The sequence below is a fragment of the Vulpes lagopus genome, chromosome 10 (assembly GCF_018345385.1).
Source record: "Vulpes lagopus strain Blue_001 chromosome 10, ASM1834538v1, whole genome shotgun sequence".
NCBI lineage: Eukaryota > Metazoa > Chordata > Mammalia > Carnivora > Canidae > Vulpes > Vulpes lagopus.
The window spans coordinates 82,268,310-82,293,552 of record NC_054833.1 but is presented as its reverse complement, the minus strand read 5'-3'; the positions used below and the strand labels follow the sequence as shown (position 1 = coordinate 82,293,552).

General features: G+C 53.5%; 1 protein-coding gene across 1 annotated transcript in view; it reads right to left on the bottom strand.

Annotated features, from left to right (window-relative positions):
* SLC1A7 (solute carrier family 1 member 7) overlaps window positions 1-25,243 on the bottom strand; it is a 42,996-nt gene continuing 17,753 nt past the window's right edge. Inside the window, exons 3-11 of the mRNA XM_041770238.1 lie at window positions 19,465-19,680; window positions 11,583-11,625; window positions 9,232-9,454; window positions 5,990-6,089; window positions 5,086-5,319; window positions 3,019-3,213; window positions 2,166-2,300; window positions 1,674-1,776; window positions 1-1,063 (exon numbers count right to left, since the gene is read on the bottom strand). Of these exons, the coding sequence (XP_041626172.1) occupies window positions 845-1,063; window positions 1,674-1,776; window positions 2,166-2,300; window positions 3,019-3,213; window positions 5,086-5,319; window positions 5,990-6,089; window positions 9,232-9,454; window positions 11,583-11,625; window positions 19,465-19,680 (1,468 nt within the window). The 3' untranslated portion in view covers window positions 1-844. The remainder of the gene's footprint in view (window positions 1,064-1,673; window positions 1,777-2,165; window positions 2,301-3,018; window positions 3,214-5,085; window positions 5,320-5,989; window positions 6,090-9,231; window positions 9,455-11,582; window positions 11,626-19,464; window positions 19,681-25,243) is intronic.

Below are 25,243 nucleotides of genomic sequence, written 5' to 3'. Positions count from 1 at the left end.
AGGAAGTAGAAAATCTAACACCACTTCGTCACTCAGGCTTGTGGACAGTGCTGACCCCAGGGCTCCATGGGCAGCTTGACCCAAGCATCCTAGGCAAGCCTGCCAACCCAGTCCTGGCCCAGATGTCTCTAAGGGTCCCTGCAGCTCTTCTGAAGACATCCCCTCTCCACATCGGCTGGGCTTTGTGAGATACAGCTGATGGGATGGGCTGTGGCACGTGGCAGGGATGGGCCTTGACCTTGGGCTGGGCCATCCTCGGGGAGAGCTGTTTGTCTGAGGCCACATGTTATAGGGCAGGGAGGGGGGACTGGCTGGGCAGGGACACAGCTGGGGCAGAACCAGGATGTTATGTCTTCATAAACTGAAGGCAGTGGTGGCTGCAGAGCTCCTGGAAGGGGGCAGGGACCCTTGGCATCTGGCCCTGTAGGCCTCTGTCCTTCGGGAAGGAGTGGCCAAGGCTTGAAGACTTGAGTTAGAGTCCCGGCCCTGACATTACTTGCTCTGAGCCCTGGGGCAAGTGTTTTCAGCTCACAGAGCCTCAACTCCGTGATCCAGAAAGTAGGACCGTACAGCCTCTGCCTGCCACCCTCAGAGGCCATCACAGTAGAGCTGTCACAGCCGGAGTTGGGCTGCGAGCTCATCATTCTCCAGCTGGGGCTCCCACGGGCAGTGTTTCCCTTTCTGAGACTCCACTGTCTGACAAGTGGGGCTGATTCTGGCCTCTCAAGGGTGGGAAGACAATGTGAGCCTGGCTCCTGTCCAGTGCTTAGGAAAGTAGGTGAGTGGAGATCCTGCCCTTGGGCCCTAATGCTGGGGGCCCCCTGCCCCCGGAGGCTCTGCGGGCTCAGACATTGGTCTCCAGCTCACTAATCTCAATGGTGCAGTGGTCCAGATGTGTGGCAGCTGACTCCTCATCTTGCTCCACTTGGATGGGGATGTGGTGGGGACAGGCTGGGCCCAGGGTCAGCTCCGAGGCCTCAGCCACACTCTTCACACAGCCATTCTGCTGGGTTGCCACGATCTCCTGGAGGCTTACTGGCTTGGTCTCACAGGGTGGCAGTTTCTGGGGAGGGGAGACAGACCTTGGTAGCAGCAGGAGTGGGTGAGGTTAGACACTAGGGGGGACTGAACGAGCAAACCATGTAGTGGGTTTTCCTCTAGATGCGTTGTGGGACCTTGATAGGTCACCCAGGGCCTCTCTGGGCCCCACATTCAACCCTGCTTCCTTCTGAGGCTCTTAGTGGAGGAGGGACCACAGCCTCCGGTGAGGGAATTGGTGGCTATCTGGCCTGTCCTCCCCACAGAGTGGGATGGCCTGCTGCACAGTTATTGGAGGAGCCCTGAAGACCACGAAACCCCATGCAGACATACAGATGTTTGCGTTGTGGTAGTCAGGACAGATACCACCTCACACAGGGTACAGGCACCCTGAGGGCAGGGGTTCATCTTACCCTGTTCACCGGTGCCCCTACCCGGATCGACAGCCACGGTAAGTGCTCAACAACTAGCCATTAGGGGCATCAGTCAGCCCCCTACAGGTGAGGAGACCAAGGCCAGAGGCAGGGAGGGATGGGCAGGTACCCAGCGGGTGAGAGGTCCTGCTGCCCCCACTCCCACCCCAGCTCCACCCACTCAATGGAGGGTCCAGGCCAGCAAGGGGGCACTGCTCTCACCTCAGTGCCTGTGTCCTGAGCAAAGTCCTTCCGGCAGATGTGGGCCATGATCCCCGCCGCCAGTGCATCACCCAGCACGTTAATCATGGTGCGGAACCGGTCCCTGGTGAGCCACGGTGGGCAGTGGGTAAGGGGCTGGCAGAGGGCAGCGCTCACCCCAGCAGCGACTGCAGCAAGGCCTTTCTGGTCCTCCTGAGCCTACTACCCCCCACCTTGGCAAGGCCAAAACAGGTTTGATGCACAGCTGGCTTCATGGGCACGTGACTCTGCCCAACCGTAGAAGGGCCTGGGTTTGGTCTAAGGCTCTGCTCTCACCTTCTTGAAGTTCTTTATAAGTTTTGAACAAAGGTAGGCACATTTTCATTTTTGAACACTGGGCCCCACACATTATGCAGCCAGGCTGGTGTCCATGAGGAAGGCAGGGACCCCCAGGCCACCCCCACAGCCTGCTGCCTGAGGGGTTGGGCAGGTAGGGGGGCGAACCCCACTCACAGAGCCCAGTCGACAGCGATGATGAGGGTGATGTCGTCAGTGGGAAGTCCCACGGAGGTAAGCACGATAACCATGGTGACGAGCCCAGCCTGGGGGATGCCAGCTGCCCCGATGCTGGCCGCAGTGGCCGTGATGCTGCAAGAGGGGCAGGGAGAGGAAGAGGAGGAGCAGGAGGGGCAGGCCTCGCTGTCGGGGCCCGTGTTCCTAGAAGGAAGCCAGATTGCTGGGGCCTCTGGGGACAGCCCTATGGGGCAGGGGTTGTTGGGAAAGTTCTCATGGTGTGGGGGGGGGGCAGGCCTCTGCTCAAGGTCCTCTGGCCCCATGGTCTCTGTCCCTGGCCTTAGCAGAACCTCCTGAGAGTTTGTGGGAAAGACTGTGCCTGGAGCCTCTGCCTCCATAGGGTTCCCAGAAGCCGACCAGAGATTCAGGTTGTCCACCCCTCAGCCCTGCCCAGCTCCTCTCTGGGGCCTGGCTCCTAGGCCTGACTTCTTCCTCCAGCTGGCATGCGAGGCCTTCCCACGGCCTCTGCCCCTCACTCCAGCACCCTTCCCTCCGCTCTAGCCACACTGGCCACCCGCCTTCGTCCGTCGTCATCCCCGGCCTCTGCTGTGCGTGTGCCTGCCTGCGGCCCTTGCTGGCCTGCTCGGAGCTCCCCCTCTGCAGGGTGCCGCTGGGGAAGGAGCCCCGAGGCAGACACTAGGTCGAGTCCCAGCTGTGCCACTGACTTGCCGTGTGGCCTGGAACAAGCCCCTTGCCTCCTCAGCACCTGGGAAACCCCCTTAGGTCTGGGTCTCAAGAACCCCAAAGGCCCTCCCAGCCAATCCACTGCGGGTGTGGGGTGTCGGGTGTGTACCTGATGGTGATGATCTGGCCAAAGTCCAGCTCGTAGTTGTTGACCTGGGCGATGAAGATGGCGGCCACAGCCTCGTAGAGAGCTGTGCCGTCCATGTTGATGGTGGCGCCCACGGGCAGCACAAAGCGGGCAATGCGCCGGTCGATGTGGTTGTTTTCCAGTAGGCACTTGAAGGTGATGGGCAGCGTGGCTGAGCTGCGGGCAGAGGGGCCAGTGTCTGCCTCCCACCCGCTGCTGGGGGCCTCCTGGAACAGGAAGCCGGCCCCGCCCGGCGGCCCAGCCACCCGGGGAGAACGGGCTGAAGGAGCTTCGAAATGGTGTCAAGTGCCGTCCTTGGGCAGTGTGTTATCAGAGGCCCATCCAGACCCGCCAGGCCAAGGCCCGAGACACCCCAGCAAGCACACGGTTGGCGAGGGGGACGCCACCACCCACAGAGCACCTGCTATGTGCCGGGCGTTGTGCTTTACACACTTCTCCTTCCTGCGAGGGGCAGTGGTTTGAGTCTATTTGACAGATGGAGAACCCGAAGCCGGAGGGGACGAGGGGCTGACCCAGTCACAGGCTGTGCCCAGCTTCAACGAAGTGCTAACCTCAGGACACTGGGGCCGACTTGCTGGATTTCGATTCCAGCGTCCCACTAGCCAGGGGACTCTGGCAGTCCCCGTGTGCCTCAGTTTCCTGGCCCCACACAATACCTTGACTGCAGAGGTGGTTCAACGAGGAAGCGCCTCGCAGTGTCTGGCGGTGGCGAGCACGCAGGCAGCGGGAGCCGCTCCTGTTACTCTGCTACCAGAGCTCGTGGCGTCAGCGCTGAGACCCTGGCTCAGGTTGCTGTGGCCGCAGTGCCTCTCCTTTCCCACAGGCCAGAGCCTGGGGGCCCAGGTCCACTTTCAGAGCCTCCAATGAGCCCCCATGTGCTGAGCCCCCAGGCTGTGGTTCCTGCCACGCTGCTGGCTCTGGCGGGGCTGGCCTGCGGCGTGGGGGCCAGCAGCCACTTGGGACTGTCTGTCCTGTCCATGTCCTGGCTCTGCCCTCATGGAGGTTCCAGGATGAGGCATCTGGGGATTTGCTTCTCTGGGGTTCTGCTCCCCCTCAGTCCTTCCTGAGGTGCTTCGGCTATGAGGGGTGGGGCTGTGAGGAAGGAGCTCGGTGGTGGCCTTCATTCCCATTTGACAGATCGGGAAGGTGAGGCCCAAAGAAGAGAAGGCACTAAGGGCTGGAGGATGAGCCAGGCTTTGGCTCCAGACAGACATGGGCCTGAGCTCAGGTGACTTCTTCCATGTGGAGCTTGAGCACTTGCTAAGGGGAGAGCCATCCTTTCTTCACAGAGTAAAGAGCATTTTCTTCCCCTTGATAGACGGTCAGGTCTGCATGACTCCAACCCCCTGGGCTCCCCTGGGCTCCGCAGTGGGCTGGGGTCCTGGAGACCGGGTGCCGTCTCATCCAGCCCAGACGGCCTTCCTGCACTTAGTGGGTCATCTCCACTCGTTCCTATGGCAACCCTCTGAGGCTGAGGCCACCATGATCTCCAATCTGTGTATAAGGAAACTGATGCCCAGGGAGGTCTAGGGACTTGCCCATAGTCACACAGCCAGTAGGTGAGGGAACCGTGATTCAAATCCCCACTGGCTAGTAACGCTGCCAAAGTTGAGACAGGGCATCCAGCCAGGATGTGCCTGTGGCCTTTATCAGACCAAGTCCCTGACCAATGCTGGGCCTGACTCCAACGGATCACCATGTGGTGGTGAAAGGTGACAGCAATCAATTGCAGATTTACCCTTGGTCAGCTGTCCCGACCCCAGGTATGCAGAAGCCACCCCCATGTGGACTGAGTGCCCCTTAAGGATGTTGGCAATAGGGGAGGGGAGGCTTTAAGATGCAACGAGATCTTTCTGCCATTTAGACCGTTTCAGAAATAGGTCTCATTACTATAGCTACGCCCAGGTTGGTGCAGTGGGCCCTACTGACACCTGCCATGGTTCTACGGCTGTGGACGCATGATGACTGGACAAGTGAACAAAATTCAGCCACCACCATCTCCCCACCCTGTCCATCACCCAGGGCTACCTGGAGGAGGTGGCCAATGCAATGAGCAGGGCCTGGAGGACACCACGGATGAAGACAATGGGGTTCTTTTTGGTAATGAAGAAGTAGAGCAGGGGCAGGATGAAGAGGCCGTGGACCACCAGCCCACACACCACGGTGACTGCATAGAAGCCCAGCTTTTTTCTGACAGCTGTGGGGTCATCCATCTCCAGGATCTTGCCGGCAATGAGGAACACAATGCCAAAGGGGAAGTACCTGGGGGCAGTATGGGGACCAGCAGTCACCTCAGTACCAGGCAGGCAAGTGTCCCAGGCACTGTATCGCTGCCTGGCCTCATGCCCCCCGAGCCTTCCTGCGCTCCCAGGGGGACTGTACCAAGGTGCCCAACACATGGCATCGTTAATACCATGACCCTCAACCAGCCCAGCCCTGTGCAACCTCTGGTCCCTGTGCTTGCCTGTCCAGGCCTGGGAGGAACGTCCTGCCCTTAGCCAGCCTTCCTATTGCCCCAGCAGGGCCACACACTACATGTGATTCCTAAGATTCCTAAGGCCTGAGCTCCAAACCAAGCGTGGCAGCTGGTTCCCAATCCAGTGTTTGCCTTTTCCAAACGCTGAGCTGATGAGACACCATGTGATAGGGGACCTAGGCCGGGCAAGCAGAGCTATGCTTAGCTCATAACTTTCCTCCCAGGGGCCTGACCTGGCGGGGAAACAGCGGGCCCAGGGCTGGAACGAGGCTAGGTCAGGGCTGGGGAGGTGAGGGGGCCGGATCCAGGGGAAAATGTGCAGCTCTGGAGGCCCCAGGGCAGGGCTGAGCCTCTGTGCAGCTTTCTGCTCATTCAAGGGGAGCAAAGGGAGCCAGGGCTGAAAGGGGGTGCAGGGTGAGGGTAGAGGAGGACACCCCTGGCTCCAGTGACGCTTACCACACAGCCACTGCCACAATCTTCATGACCGACTCGTTGAGGCACTGGCAAAAGCTGACTAGAGGGGTTCCACTGTCACCCATGCGGCCCAGCATGATGCCTGCAGGGCAGGGACACAAGAATGTCATGGATGCCACAAATCAGCACGTGCCAGCACACACTGGTGGCCAAATGGGGACAGAGCCATGTGCACTGGAGACCTTGGGCCTTGGCTGCCTTCCCAGCAGTTTCGATGCGCCTGTGCTTACACCCTCCCCTTGCCTCCTCCTTGGCTTCCACCGCCCCACAAGGGCTGTCATCTCCTCCTCTCCAATCCATGAAAATGCTCCCTGCCGAACACCCCTCACTGGCTTCCCGGGCACTCAGACCATAGCCCAGTTCCCCACTGCTTCAGGTTCCCAGTGACCTGACCCCTGTCTACACCTTCACCTCCCTCTGGCCTGGCTTTTCACCTACTCACTACACTCTAGCATCACTGGCCTTCTTTACCTTCCCAGAAGATATCAAGCTTTTTGCTGCCTCAGGGCCTTTGCCCATATAGGTACTGGTGCCTGAAACACTGGCTGCCCAGCTGCCCACACGGCCTGGAGACTCATCGCCCCTCCCCTTGGCACACTCCCCGTTTGTTCTTCTCTGTCTCATCTCTTTCTGATCCCTTTATATCACTTATTACAACTTATAACTATTATTTTCCAGTTGTCTGTTGTTCTTTACATTTCCTCCCAGAGGTTAGCTCTGTGAGGGCTACAAAGGTATCTCCTTAGCTGGCATGTTATAGGTGCTCAACGATAAGCACCTAATCAATGAAAGAAAAAAGGAATGAATAATAAAGGCTTTCCTAGAGCCTCTGTCATTCTCCTATGTGGGGGGTTCATTTGTGTCCATGGTGAGCTGTATGCAAGTGAGCACCCTTAGGCCACTTCTGAAACAGTGATGAGTGACAGCTGTCCCCACTCTGTGACTGCCCTTGGAAAGCTTCCTCGCAGGGTGCTTCAGGAACTCATCACCTGACTCAGCCAGGGAGAAGAGGGTAGGGATTTGAACCCTGGCTTATGAGGCTCCAGAGAGAGGCTCTTTCCCTGTTCCTGGAAGCCCCAGACCCACACCATCCACAGAATAGCTACCACATGGTGACAGGATGGCACGGGGGCCCTGCTAGTGTGGGTTGGAGAGGCCCACGCTGGAGGTAACATAGCCTAGCCCCATCCACCTGGCCTGTGGAAGCCCCGCTGAGCTCGGATCCCCCAGTCCCCTATCAGTGCCGTCCCCTATCAGTTCCAACCCCTCTCGAGCTAGTCCTGCCTGAAGCAGTCTCCATTTAGTTTCCCAAGAGGCACCTCAGGGTGTGGCTGTAGGCCTCCTGCAATAGTCAAGGCCAACGAGGCCTTAGCATCAGCTACGTTCAACACTAGGGAGGAGATGGGAGAGGAGGCTACGTGGAGGGGACCAAAGAAAGCTCCATTTAGAGCAGCTGGGCAAGTGTGCTCGCTCACTTGTGCACACTCAGATGCGGGCACCCACTGAGGTGCATGCAGGCACACACTGACTTGGACACACATGTACAGACCTACAGACCTGTTTGGACACATATACAAACATATATGCCCTGACACATGGACAGTTGCACACGTTCAGTAAGCACTTAGTGAACTGAGTCCAAGGGTCTCTTCTTGTCTCTGCCTGCATGGAGCTTACACTTGCTTCTGTGCAACTTAGACACAGAAACAAATCGATAACTGCAGGAGGGTCAAATGTTTAAGAAGGAACATGGGGCACCTGACTGGTCTGGGCAGCTGGCCGGGAAGACTTTGCTGAGGACGAGATGCTTATGTAGATAGACCTCTGTCCCCTGGCAAGGATGGGAAAGGTGCAGGGGAGAGGAAGGGTCAGGAGCAGCCAGGCTGTGGGGAAGGACTTTGGGGAGGCACCTTCCAGAAACCAAAAGGTAGTGTGGCTGGGGGAAGAAAACAGGAGCAGAGGAGCTTGCGGGGCAGGCTGGGCCAGATCATGCAGAGCTCTGCAGGCCACATACAGTGCTCGGGCCCCTTCCAAGTGCACTGGAGAGCCCCGAGGCCCTGGGCAGGACTTTGCGAGTGGCTGAGGGGGACGCAAAGGACCGGGGCTCTTCAGGAAGCTCTTGCAGAAACCAGGTGAGAGATGATGGTGGCCCTGAACTGTGGCGGTGGCGGAGGGCAGAGGGAAATGTGGGCTCTGAGAGAGGTTTCTGGGGTAGACCTGACAGATTTGGATGCAGGCTGGGGCAGAGGCCGAGGCAGAAAACAGCACCTGGATTTCCCAAGTGAGCAACCAGGAGGATGGTGGGAAAAACTTGTGAAGTCAGGGAGGCATAAGAGGCCCTTCCAGGCCCTTGGCCTAGGGAGGAGACGAAGAGGTTGATGCCAATTTTAGAATAAAACTCACAGTGACCTCTGGCATGGTCTAGAAAGACAGGGGGACTGATGAGCTGGAATGTTCTGGATGGCTTGTCCCCAAGTAGGAAAAGGGTTTTTGTGGGTGTGTCGGTGATGGTGGAGGGGGCACTGCTGGCAGAGGCATCTGAAGCTTCTATGGGATCTGAAACTTACATAGTTTGGGTCCCTCCTTAAGAAAAAAGAATTCTCTCTCTCTCTCTCTCTCTCTCTCTCTTACTTCCTTTTTCTCTTTTTATAAAAAGGTATAAAAGGGCCTTTGCAAGTTAAGCTTTATCAGCTTCATGGTACTAGCCTATGGTTGGGGGTCTCAGCACCTCGAGAAAAGTAGTAAAGGGGAGGGTGAGGTCAGGGAGGCCAACTGTGGGTGGAGAAATGACACAGACATGCCTGAGGAGAGAATGGCCGGTGAGAAGCCCCTGTGGGAGGTAGAGGGAGAGAGATGGTGCTGACTGATGAGTCTTAGATTTTTCCTGTTCTTTATTATACCCCCCCACCACTCTGCCCCAGTACCCCCAGACCTCAGTGAAATGGAACAGGCTGCTGGGAGAGGGCCAAGGAGCCCCTGCAGGCAAATGAGCATCCAGGGATGGAGAATTCGGAGTGAGCAACATGGGCGCCAGCTGGGGCAGGGCTGGAGACACCCCTTGGCCATGGAGCGGGGACTTGAGCCACTCCCCTGGATAGGAAAGAAACCTGGAACATGGGAGACTCCAGGTTATTCATGTTAGTGGACACAGGGTTGTAGAGAAGGATAGATGCAGAGAGGGACTGGCTCCAGGCCCCTGCCGGGGTGGGCAGGGCAGCACATACCCATGGTGGCAGAGAAGATGACGATGCCCAGCACGTTCATGCCATCGATGGTGTCAGGCTCTGACTTGTAAACAATCTCAGGTGGTGGGGTCAGGTCCAGGGCGAAGTTCTGAACACGAGAGCCATTCTCTTCCTGGACCCCATAGATGAGGATCTGCCGGGGAGCGGCCTCCTCCGACGCCATCTTGGGAGATTTGATGATGGGGGTGGTCTTGGTGCGGTACTAATGGGTGACACCCAACCAGGACAGAGTCAGGGCCAAATGTTGTTCTTAATATCATCATCAACAACAATAATAACATCCTGGAGGCGTATTTGTATGTGGCCAAGAACTACTTGATTGACAATAGTGTTTACCAAAAAGAAAAAAGAAAATTGAGATTTCTTTATCTATGGACACACTACCCAGCCATGGGCCTCTCCAACCCTTCTTCCCTCTTCTTCCTTCTCTGCATCACTGGGTTCCCCTCTACCCATCTCCTCTTCTACCCAGATGATTTTTCCATTCACCTATCCCTTCCAAGCATCCATTTCCCCAGCCAGCCCTGCCTGCCACTGGTGGAACCTTGGACCTTCTCTTTGAAAAGTTCAACTTGCCCCAAGCCTTCTAGAGGAGAAGAGGACCCAGCTGGGAGGAACTGAGTATTCACACTGTCTCCCTTCCCTCCTCTGCCCCAGGGTGTCCCTGGGTCTTTCCCTCTCATTTCTCGGGCACTAGGAGCCCAAACAAGGGAGTCTTCTATCCTCCCAACACCAGGGTGTCAATAAGGTAAGACTTCAGGGTGTGCAGTGGAGTGGGGTAACCATTCAGGAGATATATGGGACCTCAAGTTTTTGTGCTTCAGTTTCTTCATCTGTAAAATGGGATAACAATAGTATCTAGCTCATTAGATTAAAGGAGACAACATACATGAAATGTTTACAACAGCACCTGGTGTGTGGCATGCCTGATGTGGCCATTACCACTGTTACCATGCCACTACCACTGTCATCATTGTTCCAACATTGAACATGCTGTGGTGAATGCCAGAGACACAAAGATGAACCAGATGTGAATCTGCTCTGAGAGCTTTGGGGAGGGAGGGATTTACTTTGCCTCAGGGGGTCAGACGGCTTCACAAAGAAAGGGACATTTGAGTTGGGTCTTGAAGGGTGGGTAGGAGTTCACCAAAAGACAAAGGACATTCCAGATAGGTATGAAGTAGAGCAACATTCAGTCTTTCTCTCTCACACCTTCAATAGTTCTCCACCACTACTGGAATAAAATCAGAACTCTCTAGCCTAGTCCTTGGGGTCCATCACCATCTGGCTCATTTCATAGATAAAGGCCCAGGGGGTAAGGAAAGATACAGTGATTAGCTCAAAGTTTCACAGCTCCTTATTTTGGATCCTCCTCTCCAACCCTCGACCTCCTCCTTTGCGTCCTCAGTCCCAGTCAGGGCCCAGCAAGGGGATCGAGAAATGCTTGCTGGATTGTCAACCAACCAGTCGACATTTTATGAAGGGAAAAGAATTAGAAGTTATTAGAATGGCAGACAAAAATTGGCATACAGGGATATTTACCATAATTTCCAAAAAGGAAAAACTGAAAACAACTTAGAGGCCCACTGAAAGGAGGGGATGGTAATATATTACAGCCCCTCTCTCCCCGTGCAGCATGGGCTCTTACATCACCGCAAATATTGTATTTTTAAAAAACACTTAATAACCAGGGCAAATGCTTATGATATAATGGGAGCGGGGAGAAAAGCAAGATTATACTGTCTATGTACTACTATTCTAATAGTATTTTTTCAAAACATACTTAGGCAAAGAAAAAAGATTAGAAGTGTACCCACTACAACCACTGTTGTGTGGTCCTGGAACAAGAAATGATTTTTATTTTCTGCTTCATATTTTCTAGCATTTTCCTAATATTTACCCTGAATATTATTGCTATTCTTATTATGGGGAAAAAAGTATTATTTTAAAGGAAAAACAGGCTTAGATGCCAGACAGGCCTGGGTTTTCCTACCAGCGCCGTCATTTACTAGCAGTATGATCTTGGGCAGATCCGTTAGTCCTCCTGACCCTTGAGTCTAGGTTTCCTCACTGGAGACAGGGGCTGTACACTGAGGGCAGGGTTACCTGAGCCCCCAGTGAGGTGGTGTGCGTGAGCGTGGGTGTTGCCCCTAGAGCAGGGGAGGGGGGCTTCCCTCCACTGTTGCTTCTCTTCTTGAGGGAACCCTGGGCAGACTGTAAGGGTCTAGGTCTCCCCAACTCTCCTCCTCTCCAGGAGGCAGGGAGACTTGCTGGGTAAAGTTGACACTTCTCAGCCTGGGCCACCCCCCCGGCCCTAGGACCCCACTCACCTGTTTGAATGTGGCTTCCACCAGGTTGGCAGGGAACATGTTCCTGGGAAGAGAGTCAGTAACTGAAGAATTCCCCAGCCCAGGACAGGAGGGCCTGTGGGGTCATCTGAACACCTCCCCTGGCAGCCAGTCAAGGCCTTCCATGACCTAGCCCACCTCCCTCCATGGCTTTCTCTCTTCCTACCACCAGCCACTCCCCACCCCACCTCCTGACCCCTAGTATTCAACACTCCAACATTAGTTGCATACAGTTCCCTAGAGATACTGCATACTTTTCCAGTGCCCAGGCCTTTGTCCACACCGTTCCTTCTGCCTAGAAGGTCCTTCCTGCTTCTCTGACTCCTACTCCAGTCAGTTGGAGGCCACACTTTCTCTGATTGATGGTCGACTCTGTGACCCTCCCCTTGGGAGTCACCTATGCTCCAGTGTGCTGCAGTGTGGCATGGGCTCAGAGGCCTGCCTCCCCACAGACTGGCCTCCTTGAAAACTCAGTTGGTCCTATCTTATCTGGATGCCCAACACATGACCTGGCACGTAGATGAGATCATAATTCTTATTAACATTATTTTCATAAAGCTAAGGGAGGAGGGGTCTTATCCCACCAGATAAGAACAGAAACTATAAAGATACAATTTAAAATGCAATATTGAAAAATAAAATAAAATAAAATGCAATATTGACACAGCTGTCAACAGAAAAATCAAGAGAACAGAACCTGTAGCCCAAAAACAGAACCTAGTACATCTAAGTACTTCATTTTTTAAAAAAATAAAATGTATTTACTTGTTTAATAATCTCTATACCCTTGGGATCCCTGGGTGGCGCAGCGGTTTGGCGCCTGCCTTTGGCCCAGGGCGCGATCCTGGAGACCCGGGATCGAATCCCACATCGGGCTCCCGGTGCATGGAGCCTGCTTCTCCCTCTGCCTATGTCTCTCTCTCTCTCTCTCTCTGTGACTATCATAAATAAATTAAATTAAATAAAATAATAATAATAATCTCTAAAAAAAAAAAATAATAATAATAATAATCTCTATACCCAACGTGGGGCCCAAACCCATGACCTGAGATCAAAAGTCCCACGCTTTTCCAACTGAGGCCAGGCACCCCTAAGTATTTCATTTTTGATTAAAGCTGTGTCACAGCTCAGTGAGCAAAGGAAGAATTCATTATAGAATACCCAAACCAACTATTTTTTAAAAAATTCTTATTTATACTTTGCATCAAAATAAATTCCATTAAAGAAATAAATAATGTAAAAAATGAAACAATAAAAAGTTAGAATAAAATATAGGTTAATATTTTTCAAATCTTAGAATATGGAAGGATCCTCTAAGAAAAAAATGAGCAATAAATAAATCAATAGATTTTACTATGTAGAAATTAAGAATTTCTTAAGTGCAGCATAGTATCCTGGGTTGGATTTGGGGGTAGAAAAAAGACAGTAGTGGAAAAACCAGTGAAATCCAAACTAGGTCTGTAATTTAGTTAACAATGTCGTACTAATTTAATTTCTTAGTTTTGACATCTGTGTCATTGTTACGTATGCTGCTAACATCAGGGGAAGCTAGGAGAAAGGTATGTGGGAACTCTCTCTACGATGTTTGCAACTTTTCTGTAAACTTAAAATTATGCCAAAAAAAGAAGTCAAATAAATTGAGAAGTTCTTTAGACAGTTCCAAAGACAAATAAAATTATAAAGCAAATGACAAACAAGGGGAACTATGTGACAAAGTGTTGTCGTCCTAAATCTATAAAGAGCTTTTACAAGTCATCTTTGTCTCCTTCACTGTCTCTTCTCTCCAAAACATCAGCTTCCTGGAAGGCAGAGATCTCTGTTTTGTTCACTACTGTGTCCCCAACAACTGGAAGAGTGCCTGACACATAATAGGGACTCAGTGTATATTTGCTCCATAAATAATTGGACCACAGAAACATTAGAAACAAAATAGAAAAATGATTGAAAAGTCATGGACAGGCAATTCACCTAACAAAGGAAGGAACGTAAGTAGTGGAAAAAAGCTTTTTAAAAGATGTTCATCTTCATCAATAAATTAGAAATTTTCACCTACCAAATTGGTAAAGAATTTTTAGATGACAATGCTCAATGCTGAGGACGTTGGTGACAACCTCCCCCCTTTCCCCCCCGCCCCTCTTCCACCTCATGGCAGCAACTTTTCTGTAAGGCAATTTGCAATTCTTATTGAGGAGTTAAAACCATTAAAACCATTGCAACTTTGTCTTTAGGATCCACTTCTAGGAATCTTTTCTAATTTAGAGACACTGACAAATATTTTGTTCATGTGCTTGTATTTTCTTAAACAGGCCACATGGACCAGCCTTACCACTCACTCTTGTTCTTGGCAAATCTCTTTTAAGACTCAGCTCATACATACCTGGAATTCTATACAAGAGTGTGGGTGTGTGTTATTTCTTAACCTTATACCCCAGCAGCCACTGTTGGAAAGTGTAAACTATAATTTTTTTTTCACTGTTGCTAACATATAGGTTCAGTCTAAGCAAATGGCAGGAGGAAGAGAGCTTAGAATGAGCCACCAAGGCAGAAAACTGGGAAAGAGTGGTCGTGGCTCTTCCCATTCATTTCAGCTTTATCACAAGAAAGAGAAGAAGCTGTCAGGGATCAGGGACTGGGATCTCATAAGCTCAAATGAGGCATTTCCCCCTCTAGTTATAAGCAGATTCCTGCCACCCGAATAGAACCTGCCTGCAAGAGCGTTTGACATCAAGCAGACCCGAAACACCAAAGCCAGGGTTAGCGCTGGAGGCTCGCCAGGCACATGCTGCCAGGACGCACCAGTCCATCAGACCCCAGGAAATCATGACCAGAGAGGATGATGCCAGAGGTTCATAGTTTGAAAATCTCTCCTGGGCACAACCCCAGAGGTGTGAGGGATTTACAAGGTGATTTTCTGATGAAACTTGGAAGGAAGTCTGCTTTAGCCGGAGCAGAAACTAGGAACATTCAAGTTGTAGGAGATCAGATGGAGCTTACACCTAGGAGGTACATCTCTTTACAATCTCCTTGAAAATTAGAATGACTTAAAACATGGGCTGTGGCAGGGACAGCTAGTTGCCTTCCAGGTTTCTATCTCTCCTCCTTCCTTACCAACAGGAGCCCCGGCCTGTTACGGGGCTCTGCCATCAAACCCTGTTTCCCAGCCTCTTTGGCCAAAGGGTTGGCCCAGGAGATGAATGGGACTTATTGGGTGGTGCTTCTGGAAAACTCTTGAAAAGGTGCACACTCAGTCAGGACCCTTTGGTCCTTTCCTCCAACTGCCTTTTTTCTCCTGGAACATGGGTGCACTAGCTAGAGCTTCAGCAACCTTCTTGGACCATGGGACATATTGATAATAAAAGTCAAGTGCTAAGCATGGTAGGGGGGCCATGGGAGTCTGCTGCCCATGAGCTGCCCACTGCTGGACTGCTGATTTTGAGAAAATGAAAGCCTTTACCGTAGTTCAGCTTCTGCTGCTCCGGGTTTCTCTTAACTAGCGGCCAACGGCAACTCCTGACTCATACATGTGCTCATATTAATAATCAACTAACTTATCCTGCAGACTTTAATGAAGAATTATACTTTTGACTATTAAACAGGAAAATGTACAACATTTTCTTTTGACTCTGAAACAGGAAGTCCTCCTGTTTGCCCCATGAAGCCTGTACTCCCGGTGGCCTAAATGTGGATGGAATGTGCTTGGGAGACGATAATAGCCATGGCCATCAAGCACACACACCCTCTGACCTGGGCCTTCCTACACGTCACTTGGGGCAGGGCCATGGTGCCACTCCTCTCCATACCCGTCCTGAGTCCCCTCTGTGACGTTCCACACTTGCTCCTCATCCCATGTTCCCAACCCCTAGGTGGGGGTTGTTCCTTCCCAACCATGGCTCCTGAGAGCTGCATCCCACCCCTGAGAGGGTAACTGGAAGCTATAAATAGGGCCAACTCATTACCTCATCTCTCTGGTGTTTTAATAAGATTGGAAAAAAAGAAGGGGCCCAGCTCGAATTAGCCCTGGAAATGAATTCATGTCTCCATGAGTCGTCTGGGGGCATGGTCTGTTGTGTTCCTCCAGAATCATCTTTGAGAGATGATTCTGGAAGAGCCCGTCTTCCTGGACCTGAGGTACACCTATCACCTCATTCCTCTCTTCGGTTGGCCCCTATGTCTTTCTGACCTTTCATGTGTCACACCTGCCCACACTTCCAAGTCCCCTGCCCGGGCCATCCTTGTCCTCACTCAGTTATCACACATGCTAGCCACCTGCTCTGGGCCACAGAGAGGGTGAGGTGCCCCTGGAACCCGCCATCCTCGTGTTTTCATTTTCTGCACAGCCTCTCAGAATGTCAGAGCATCTAGGAAGTTCTGTCCAATGCATTCTTCTCATCTGTCTGTCCTAAGACAGAGGACAATTTGGGGTAGGACTTACATTTGCCCCCTCTCGGCACAATGTCTTCACCCAGAGCAGGTGCCTTATAAAAATGGGGCAGGGCAGCCTGGGTGTCTCAGTGGTTTAGAGCCTGCCTTTGGCTCAGGGCATGATCCTGGAGATCCAGGATCAAGTTCCACATCGGGCTCCCTGCGTGGAGCCTGCTTCTCCCTCTGCCTGTGTCTCTGCCTCTCTCTCTCTCTCTCTCTCTCTCTCTCTCTCTGTGTGTGTGTGTGTCTCATGAATAAATAAATAAAATCTTTTAAAAAGGAGGGCTGGAAGTGAATGGAGAAGTGACTGCACCCCAAATGGGGCATCCTCCTGCCTCCAGTCACATCCTGACCACTCTGCCCTGCTCCAATCCATCCTTCCCAAACTCACCAGCTTCCTATTTCTAAAGCATAGCAGCCAATCCCCTCAGCCTGGGTGCAAGATCTTCAAGGCTGGGTTCTGCACTGTCCTCCCAACCTCATCTCCTAGAACCCACCTCTAGGAGCTTCTGCTCATACCCTGCAGCTTCCTCACTGGTTTGTTGGCCTTTGTGTTTCAGAACCACAGAGCTAGAAGGGATCTTGAAAACCACTGGGGAAACTGAGGCCTGGAAGGGACACACTGTGCCTTATTGGCAGAACTGTAACAAGACCTCACATCCTCAAGGTTCGCGTTCCCTGTCCCAGGAAGCATGTGACCTCTCTCTGCAGCCGCACTCTCTGACTAAGGAACGGTGACAGTGATGTTCAACCACTCACTCAGCTTTGCAAAACAACTTGCCTTGGGGTTGAGAGCAACTGGGGAAAAGCCTGAAACCAGAAGGATCAACTTTCACCACGTGAAAAGCAACCAAGAGCAGGAGCCACTCCTGGAACATTTGACTCTGACACGTGTGTCAGATCCAGAGCACTCAGCCCCTCAGCAGGGGAGGCCTTGGTGGGGAGGGTGGGGACTCCCTGGGCACCAGCTCCTTTCACCACGAGGAAAGACTGTTTTGAATCATAGAATCCAAGAAAGGATGAATCATAACCACCAAATCTTAGAAATAATGGATCTTAGAAATGAAGCTTCTCGAAATTCCTCTTCCCTTGGCCTCTAGGATGTCTGCTGTCCCAGTTCTCCTCCTGGCCCTCTGCTTGCTGCTGCTCTGTCAGATCCAAGTAAACCTCCAATGTGGCTGTGGGACAAGGCTCACCCCGGGCACCTTCCCCCGTGCAAGTGTGTCTCCTCTCATGGCTCAGACCCCAACCGCATCGGTGGCCCTGTATCCCAGGTCTGCATACAGCAAACACTGAGCACCTCCTCTGAGCTGTTCTAGGCTCCAGGATGCAGCAGGGAACAGATTTTTAAAGATCTGGCCCTCATGGAACATATGTTATTCCAGTTGCAGAGTCACAAAAGAAATGAAAAAAAAAACAGGATAATATCAGGTAATAATAAAGGCTATGAAGAGAGAGTAACAGAGGTTGGGAGGTCCCTCTGAAGAGGTGACACAGAGCAGAGGTGGAACGAGGGGAGGAGCCATGCACACCTGTGGGAAGGTCCATCCAGCCAGAGGCAGTGATGAGGACAAGGCACTAGGACAGGATCTTAAGCACATTTGGGGAGCAGCAGGAGGCCAGCATGGCTGGAGGGTGAGAGGGAGAGTTGGAGGTCACAGGCCAGCGTGTGTGTGGTGGAGGCGTCAAGAGGGAAGGGCCTGTAGGCCATAGTGAGTGCCGCGGAGTGTGCTGACATGTGGTGAGTCATGAGCGGGATCCCTCTGGCGACTGTGCTTAGGACAGGCCGTAGGGAAGTGGAGAGAAAGCAGAGTGATGGGGTTGGACAACTCTAGTGAGAGGTGATAGTGGTCTGGAAGATGGTGAGAGTGGCACAGGGGGACAGAAGGGACAGGTTTGGGATATTATTTTGAATTTGCCAACAAATTGGATGCTGGATAAGAGAATGAGTGATGGTGGCCCATGATGGGCAGCCTCCCAACCTCTGTCTCTAACTCAGACTCTCCCAGACTCAGATCCACCAGCCAGCCACCAATGGATACCTTCCTCAGGTTGCCCACACCTGCTCTGGCATTGTTCTGTGACTCGGTGACCACGTTGTGATCCAGTGGGGCGTCCTGGCCATTGGGATTGGTACCCCCACCTCCTCCAGCCCCTCCTCCCTTCTGCCCCTGCCCGTCCCCAGCTGGGTTTGTCTTCTGAGCAGCCTTCGTCTGCCCTCTTCCTGTGCCCTGGCCACCATCGGGGTCCCATCCCTGCCATTCTCTCCTCCTACCCATGGCCCCCCATCACTCTGCAGCCAGAGTGAGCCTTTTGAACAGGATCATCCACTTCTGTGTTTCAAGCCCATTTTCTGTGCCCTTTAGGATAAAACCAAGTTTTCAGCCTGGGTCTGGGTCACATTGTCTTTCATGATATGACCCCCTCACTTTCCCAGCAGTGGCTGTCTACTCTCCCCTCCCCAGCACCTCAGTCAGATTGAGTGGGTGAGGATTTCTCCCCCTACCTTCCCTCTCAGCTCAGGACCTTGGCACATCTTTGCCTTCATGAAGAATGGGCTCCTGGCTCCCCAGCCCTGCCACTCACCACCCCCTTTACCTGGGGCAGCTCGGCCTCCTCTGAGCCTGCTCTCTGCACTCACCACAGCCCCGCTTCCCACATCGGAGCTCCCACCCCCATGTTGTTGTGTCTGTCCATGCACCTTTCCCTCCTCTGGGACTAGGGCCAAGCTCGAGTGCGTGGCACAGGGTGGGCCTTGGCAAGAGAGAGAATGAGAGATGGAGAAGAGGGGCGTGGCCTGTACAGAGTCTTGGGAAAAGGGGTTCGGACATGAATGCATTGCTGGGTCTACAGCCCTTTCCTGGGAGCAGGGCTCAGATCCCCAAAACAGATGGTTACAGTGTCCATGCGGCTTAGGCAGGGGCACCACAGGGCAAAAATCACAGCCCTTGGAGTCAGGCCCAGGTGGAGCCCTGGCTCCATGACCTGCCCGCTGGATGGCCCTGGAAAAGTCAGCTCTTTGAGCCTCACTCCCTTGTCTGCACGAAGAGGACCAAGAAGAGGGTCAATCAGGGAAAGACAGACAGTTAGAGGCGGGCGGGTGACCACTGGCCTCCCCCAGTAGCAGCTGGGTAGTCAGCAAAAACCCGCTAATGCCGACTCGGTGCCAGGCCGTGCACTGGGGCTTGGCTCCCAGGTGAGCTCGCCCGTGCCCTGCCCTCCAGGTGCTCCTGGTCTGACGGAGGCAGACAGCGAGGTTTGAACCCGGCGGGCGGCATAGGGGCGAGGGCACAGGGCGGCCTCTCTAGGTGCCACAAGTCAGCAGGAGCGGACCCTGGGCACCTCCTCCCCATGCCCTAGGCTGCCTCTGGTAGGCACGCGGGGCCGGTGGCCCCAGCCCAGGCATGGCGTCCCCAACCAGGTGTCAGTGAGCAGGAGTTACCGGATGAGGTCCAGCAGGGCGTCGGCTGAGCTCATTATGGCCTTCCCGCTCTGCTCCATCGTCTCCTTCTGGGCCGCCCCGCCCGGGTGGATGATGGAGACCATGATGATGCCCACGATGACGGCCACGAAGGTGGTCCACAGGTAGTACGCCACGGTGAGGATGCCCAGGCGGCTGGAGGTCTTGGCGTCCAGGGAGGCGAGGCCGGACATCAGGCTGGGAGAGCGACGTGGGTCAGGGTCTGGGGTGGGGGGGGGCACTCGGGTGGACCCACTCACACCCCTCCCGACTGCCCTGCACCCTCACAGTGCCCGTGCAGGCATGTAGTCCCCCGGCCCCAGCAATCCCGTCCTCTGGCCCCTCTAGCCTGGTTTCCTGCTCTGTCCTCTGGCCCACGCCCCAGCCCCCAGTGGTGCCTTTCACACCTCCAGGCCGTTGCCAGTGCCGTTTCGGTGTCCGGTGTCTTATTACCAGGTTCCTCCACTTGGACTACATGCTACTCACTAGGTAAGAGCAAGCTCAGTGTCACCTCTCTGGTGAAGTCTCCTTGGGCCACCTGCCTCTCCCCCCGGGTTAGGAGCCCATTTTGGGGCTTCCACAGCCCCTGGCCTCTGTCACTGTCTACCAGTCTCTCTCATCAGACTGAGGACACAAGACAAGAGGGGCAGGTGTGACTTCTCTGTGTGTCCCCAGTGCACGTGCAGCAGGAGCTCTCGGCGCCGAGTAGGTGGTTACTGCAGACTTACTGAGTGAATTACTGAATGTGAATGAGTCAGAGCCCTGGGCTGGCCCTAGTCCCGGCTCTGCCCACTGCTTGTGGGACACCTTTGGGCCCATCTCTGAAATAGGGCTGTGGTTTCTCTGAGAGGTGCCACTCTGTGGCCACCTGGGCCCAGATTCTCCTTTGTCCTCTTCATTGTGGGAGGTTGTGTTGAGGGGGATTGTGGGTCTCTCTGCCTTGGCTCCTCCCCACCCCTGCCAGCCTTGCCTACTGAGTGAGGGTCAGCCCCAGAGCTACTCTTGTCATGGCTGTTGGTTGGGTGGGTGCAGAGATTAGTGAAGGAGAGGCTTGTGCTTTGCTTTGCTGCCAAAAGGATTTTTCCCCAAAGCTCTTTCATTCTTTCAGATAAAGGAAGTATTTGTCTGGTTTTAATCATGTAAACAAAAGTGGATAATCCCTCCCCATCCTGCTCCTCTTATCATTAGACTGCACGCAGGCAGCATCCAGCCTCAAGCTGAGCATGGCAAGCTTCTCCCCACCTAGGCTGTAGCTGCTGCCTTGAGTACCCTGCTCTTCCCTGGGTTGTTAAGACATAATTGGAGGGTCCCCTCCTCCAAGAAGCCTTCTCTGACCACTGGCTGGGGCAAAGGCTCCTTCTCTAGGCTTCCACGCTGTTCTCTGTCCTAGCCCCCACCTCACCGAGTTCCTATTTACTGAAAGTGCCTCTGGGACTGGGCCTGGGTCTGAATTCAGTGCTGGGTCCACAGAGCCAGGCACAGAGCCCAGCCAGCATGCAGTTTGGTAGCAGTTTGCTGATGAAGGAGTGAATGAATGAATGAATGTTTACAATCTCCGTTCATCCCTTGTCTGCCAGTGTGCCATATGTTAGCGATGGGCTTGGGGTGGGTCTCAGACATAAATCCCAAAGGGCTCATAATGGGATTGTGTCTGCAAGGGGAAATGGGGGCTGCCCTGCATTTATCATCCACGAGAGAGATTATCCCTGGAGTGGGGCCTTCACATCAGCCCAGGGCCAAACAGCTCTCTGACACAACAGAACCCCCCACAGCCGAATCCCACTGCTTCAGCTCATGGGGAAGCCGGGCCCAGAGAGGAGGACCTGCCCGAGGTCACACAGAGCACTGGTGGCCAGCTGGACCAGAATTCAGGCCCTGATGCCAGGCCTATCCTCTTCCCTTTATGTATTTGTTTAAACCTTTAGTGCGGGCCCACTCTGTGCCATGCCCTGCGTCCAGAGGAGGAAATCCAAATAACTCTCCAACCTCATGTTGCTCCTGGTATGTGGCAGGAGGGCAAGAAGGAGACAGAGTCAGACGCTCAGGTCTACATGGACCCAAGTAGCCCCGCAACAAGGTGGTCATATGAGTACCATAAGCGAGAGGGTAGGATGCGCTACCTTTATTTAGCTAGAAGAGTCAGGAAGGGCTTCCTGGAGGAGGAGGCATTGGGTTGGTCCTTGGGAGGGTGAGGAGGATGAGGAGGTAGAGCAGATATCCCAGGCAACAAGACAGCAGTAAGCCCACAGAGAGGCTGGCAAGTATGTGCTGTTTCATGGGGCCAGAGCTCAGGTCATATTAGAGGAATGGTGATATGGGGGCTGATAGATAAGATGTGCTTGGGAGTGGGGGTGGCCTCGAGTGCAGGCCAAGGGGGGCAGGGGGAAAAGCAGGGTCCAGTACCATTCATCCAGCTGAATTTGCTGGCTGTGGGAAAAGAGATACCTAAGAACTCCTTAGGCCACATCGAGGTGAAGTATATGGGAGGGGTACGACACTGGGAGCTGTGAGAGCAAGCATCTTTCATCTCAAGCATCTTAGGTTGCCCTAAGAATCTGCCAAAGCAGAATTAGACAGAATGTGAGCACACCCACCCAGGGCTCTGAGCAGCCCAGCCCTTTGAAGCGATGGTGCCTTTGGAAAGATGTTCATATTTGACGTTAGGTGGAGAAAGCAGGGTACGAGAGAGGGTCCACAGCTCTGCGGGGGGTGGGGGAGCGAGAGCCTCCACGACAGAGCGCCCATCAGGTACACACAGACAGGGGCAAAGGGCCCTTCCAAGACACCCGGAAGAAGAGGTCTAACATAGGGGCGCTACCAGCTCGGGGACAGACCCAAATGTGGGAAGGGAAGGAGAGTAGGTTCCAGATACAGCAAGGGAGCCCTGACCCAGGAACTCTGGAAGGGAGAGGGCTGATGGGAAACATGGAAGGAATTCTATCACCGGGCCTGAATCAGTTCCCCTCTGGAACCTCCAAAATGGGAGGGGTTTTCCTACTGGCTGGAGAGGGAGGTGAGCAGCTGGGAGGGAGGTGAGCAGCTGGGAGGGAGGTGAGTAGCAGAGAGGGAGGTGAGCAGCTTTGAGGAAAGTGAGCAGCTGGGAGGGAGGTAAGCAGCTGGGAGGGAGGTGAGCAGCTGGGAGGGAGGTGAGTAACAGAGAGGGAGGTGAGCAGCTGGGAGGGAGGTGAGCAGGCAGGAGGGAGGTGAGCAGCTGGGAGGGAGGTGAGCAGCAGCAGAGAGGGAGGTGAGCCACCTGTCTGGTCCAGTAGCTGGGGACGCAGGTATTGGCCGGGGCTCAGCAGCCGGGAGCTGCTCAGAGGAGAGCCTGGACCCTGTGCACTGGGCCGCTCCAGGGACTCAGAGTAACAAGAAAGGAGGTTCAAGGTCTTGCCATTGACCAGTGGGGTCAAAGTCTCAGGCTTTCCGGCCACACTGTTGAAGTGACTTTTGTGAGGACCCCAGGAGCAGGGTGGCTTGTGTGAACTCGCATGAAAGTGCACAGGAGAAAACACTAGAGAGGTTACAGTAGCTATGCTTGGGTGGTGGGGTAATGGGTAATTTTTAATCCTCTTTTACTGATTATCCATATTATTATTTCTAGAATGAGCATTGTGGAAAACACAATCCCTTGAGGACCTGGCAGCCACAGAAACCATAATTTGTCTGGAGCTTAGATATCCCCAAACACCAGAACATCCATCTCATTTGATCCTTGAAAAATATCGTAAGTCGTGCTGCCTTATGGAATTACAATGTTGGCCACAATTGTAAAATATTAAATGTCCCTAGTAGTCACATTTTAAAAAGTGAAAAAAAAATAGTGAAATTCATTTTGGGAGGGAAATTCATTTTAATAATATTTTATTTAACCCAGTATATCCACAATACTATCATTTCAGTGTGTGATCAATATAAACATTTTTACACTGCTTCAGGTGTTAAATCTACTTTAAATTAATTTTTTTAAAAAGTTAAGCCCCTCAGTTGCACTAGGCACATTTCAAGGGTTCAATAACCCACTTGTGACTAGTAGCTACTTTATGGGACTACACAGTTTGAGTTACAGAAGGAAACTGAGAGTTCAGGGAGGTGGAGATAATTGGCTGAGCCCCGGAGCTAGTAGCTGTAGGGTCAGCTGTAGGGGTCTCTGACTCAGAACACTGCAGGGTTCCCCTGCTCCCGGGCCCCTCCATGATCCTGAGCTGGCTTAACTGCTATGGAAGAAGAGTGTCTTCTAGTTTTGGCTGACCACGATTCTAATGTGACAGAGTTCACGTAATGCCTTTAGAGTTCACCTCTTAGAGATGACGACTTGTCCCATGATGGATCTGTGGTGGTGAGCTCCCCGTCTTTGGAGGTATCCAAGTGGAGCCTGGATGGCCAGCCACCTGTTCAGATGCTAGATGGAGGCTTCTAGACTGAGTGGAAGGTTCCATGAGGATGACCTCCAATGCCCTTCTGGCACATAATTTATGGTGAGAAGAGAGAATAGGTAACCTTCCCTCCCCTGCTCCCAATCTGGCTGGGGCTCCTTGGAGCCGCCATGGTCCTTCAGGGCCCTGGGGAAGAGCCTCAGGGACTGAGAGGTCTGAGACTCCCTCCTGAGTCCTACGGCCACCACCCAGAGCCCAGGGGTTGTGGACTAAGAGACTGCAGTGACTGGGGAGGGGGCTCAGCTCCATCTGGTAACCGCTCCACATGTGAGGGTGGGCGTGGGGGGGTGGAAGTGGGGGGCTGTGGCTGCCAGGCTCCCCAAGGAGGGACAAAGACGCTGTTTCCTGACCCTCACCTGGTCCACCTCACCTCACACCAGCCGCTGACCCCACCCGACGCTGGGAGGCACCCACTGCCGCCTGTGCACCTCACTGTGGCCATGGACAGACTCTTTGGACTGCAGGCCACCCCCCGCCCCCACCCACCTCCAGTCCTTGGAGGCTCCCCACTGCCCTCACAGGAGCCCAGTCCCCTGCCCCTGCTCCTCCTGCCTGCCTTCTCCCCCTTCCTACTGCTGCTCATCTTTTGTGGCTCCGCTGGGGCACCACCTCCCTCTGAAGGCCCCTTGGAGCCCACTGGCTGGTCTAGGCAGCTCCTGGAGGCCCCACCTGTATCCCTCCATGACTGGGACCCCTAGGCCGAGTTCCTGAACCTCTGCCTGCCTCCGTTTCCACTGGAGGATAGAATAGAGGTAATGATGGTTCGTTATGAGGGTTAACCTAGGTTTAGAACAGTGCCTGGTACCTCATAATATTCAATACCTTCCAATTATTAGCATTTGCTCTCCAATGTCATGATGTTTTGTCCCTTCTGTGACTGCCTGCCCCTGTGGATGGAGGGCTGACTCTGGCTCAGTTCCCAGCCCTCAGAGCCCAGGGCCTGGCCCAGCCTGGGTGCAGGTGTGTTGCCCTGTGTGATGTTAAACCACAGTGTAAGTCTAGATGACACTGTTAAAAGATCAGCTTAGCTCTAACGACCGTAATTGTCCATGGTGGGCTCTCTGAGGACAAGTCACCTAGACCAGCTTTGGTCCCCTTGCCAGGTTTCGGAAAATAACCCTGGCACCATATGTCTGTGTGATACTGAGGTAGGTGGCACCAGGACTTTTGGGAGGAGATGGAAACTTTTGGAAGGGACTGTCCCAGGCAGTGCCCTGTCCTGAGTGAGGACAATCTGAGAGGGTCCCTGGAGGTGTGTGCTTCCAGGCAATTCTTTCAGCCTCTCCTTCCTGGTCATTTTTATTAATGGCTCGGCCAAGGCCATGACA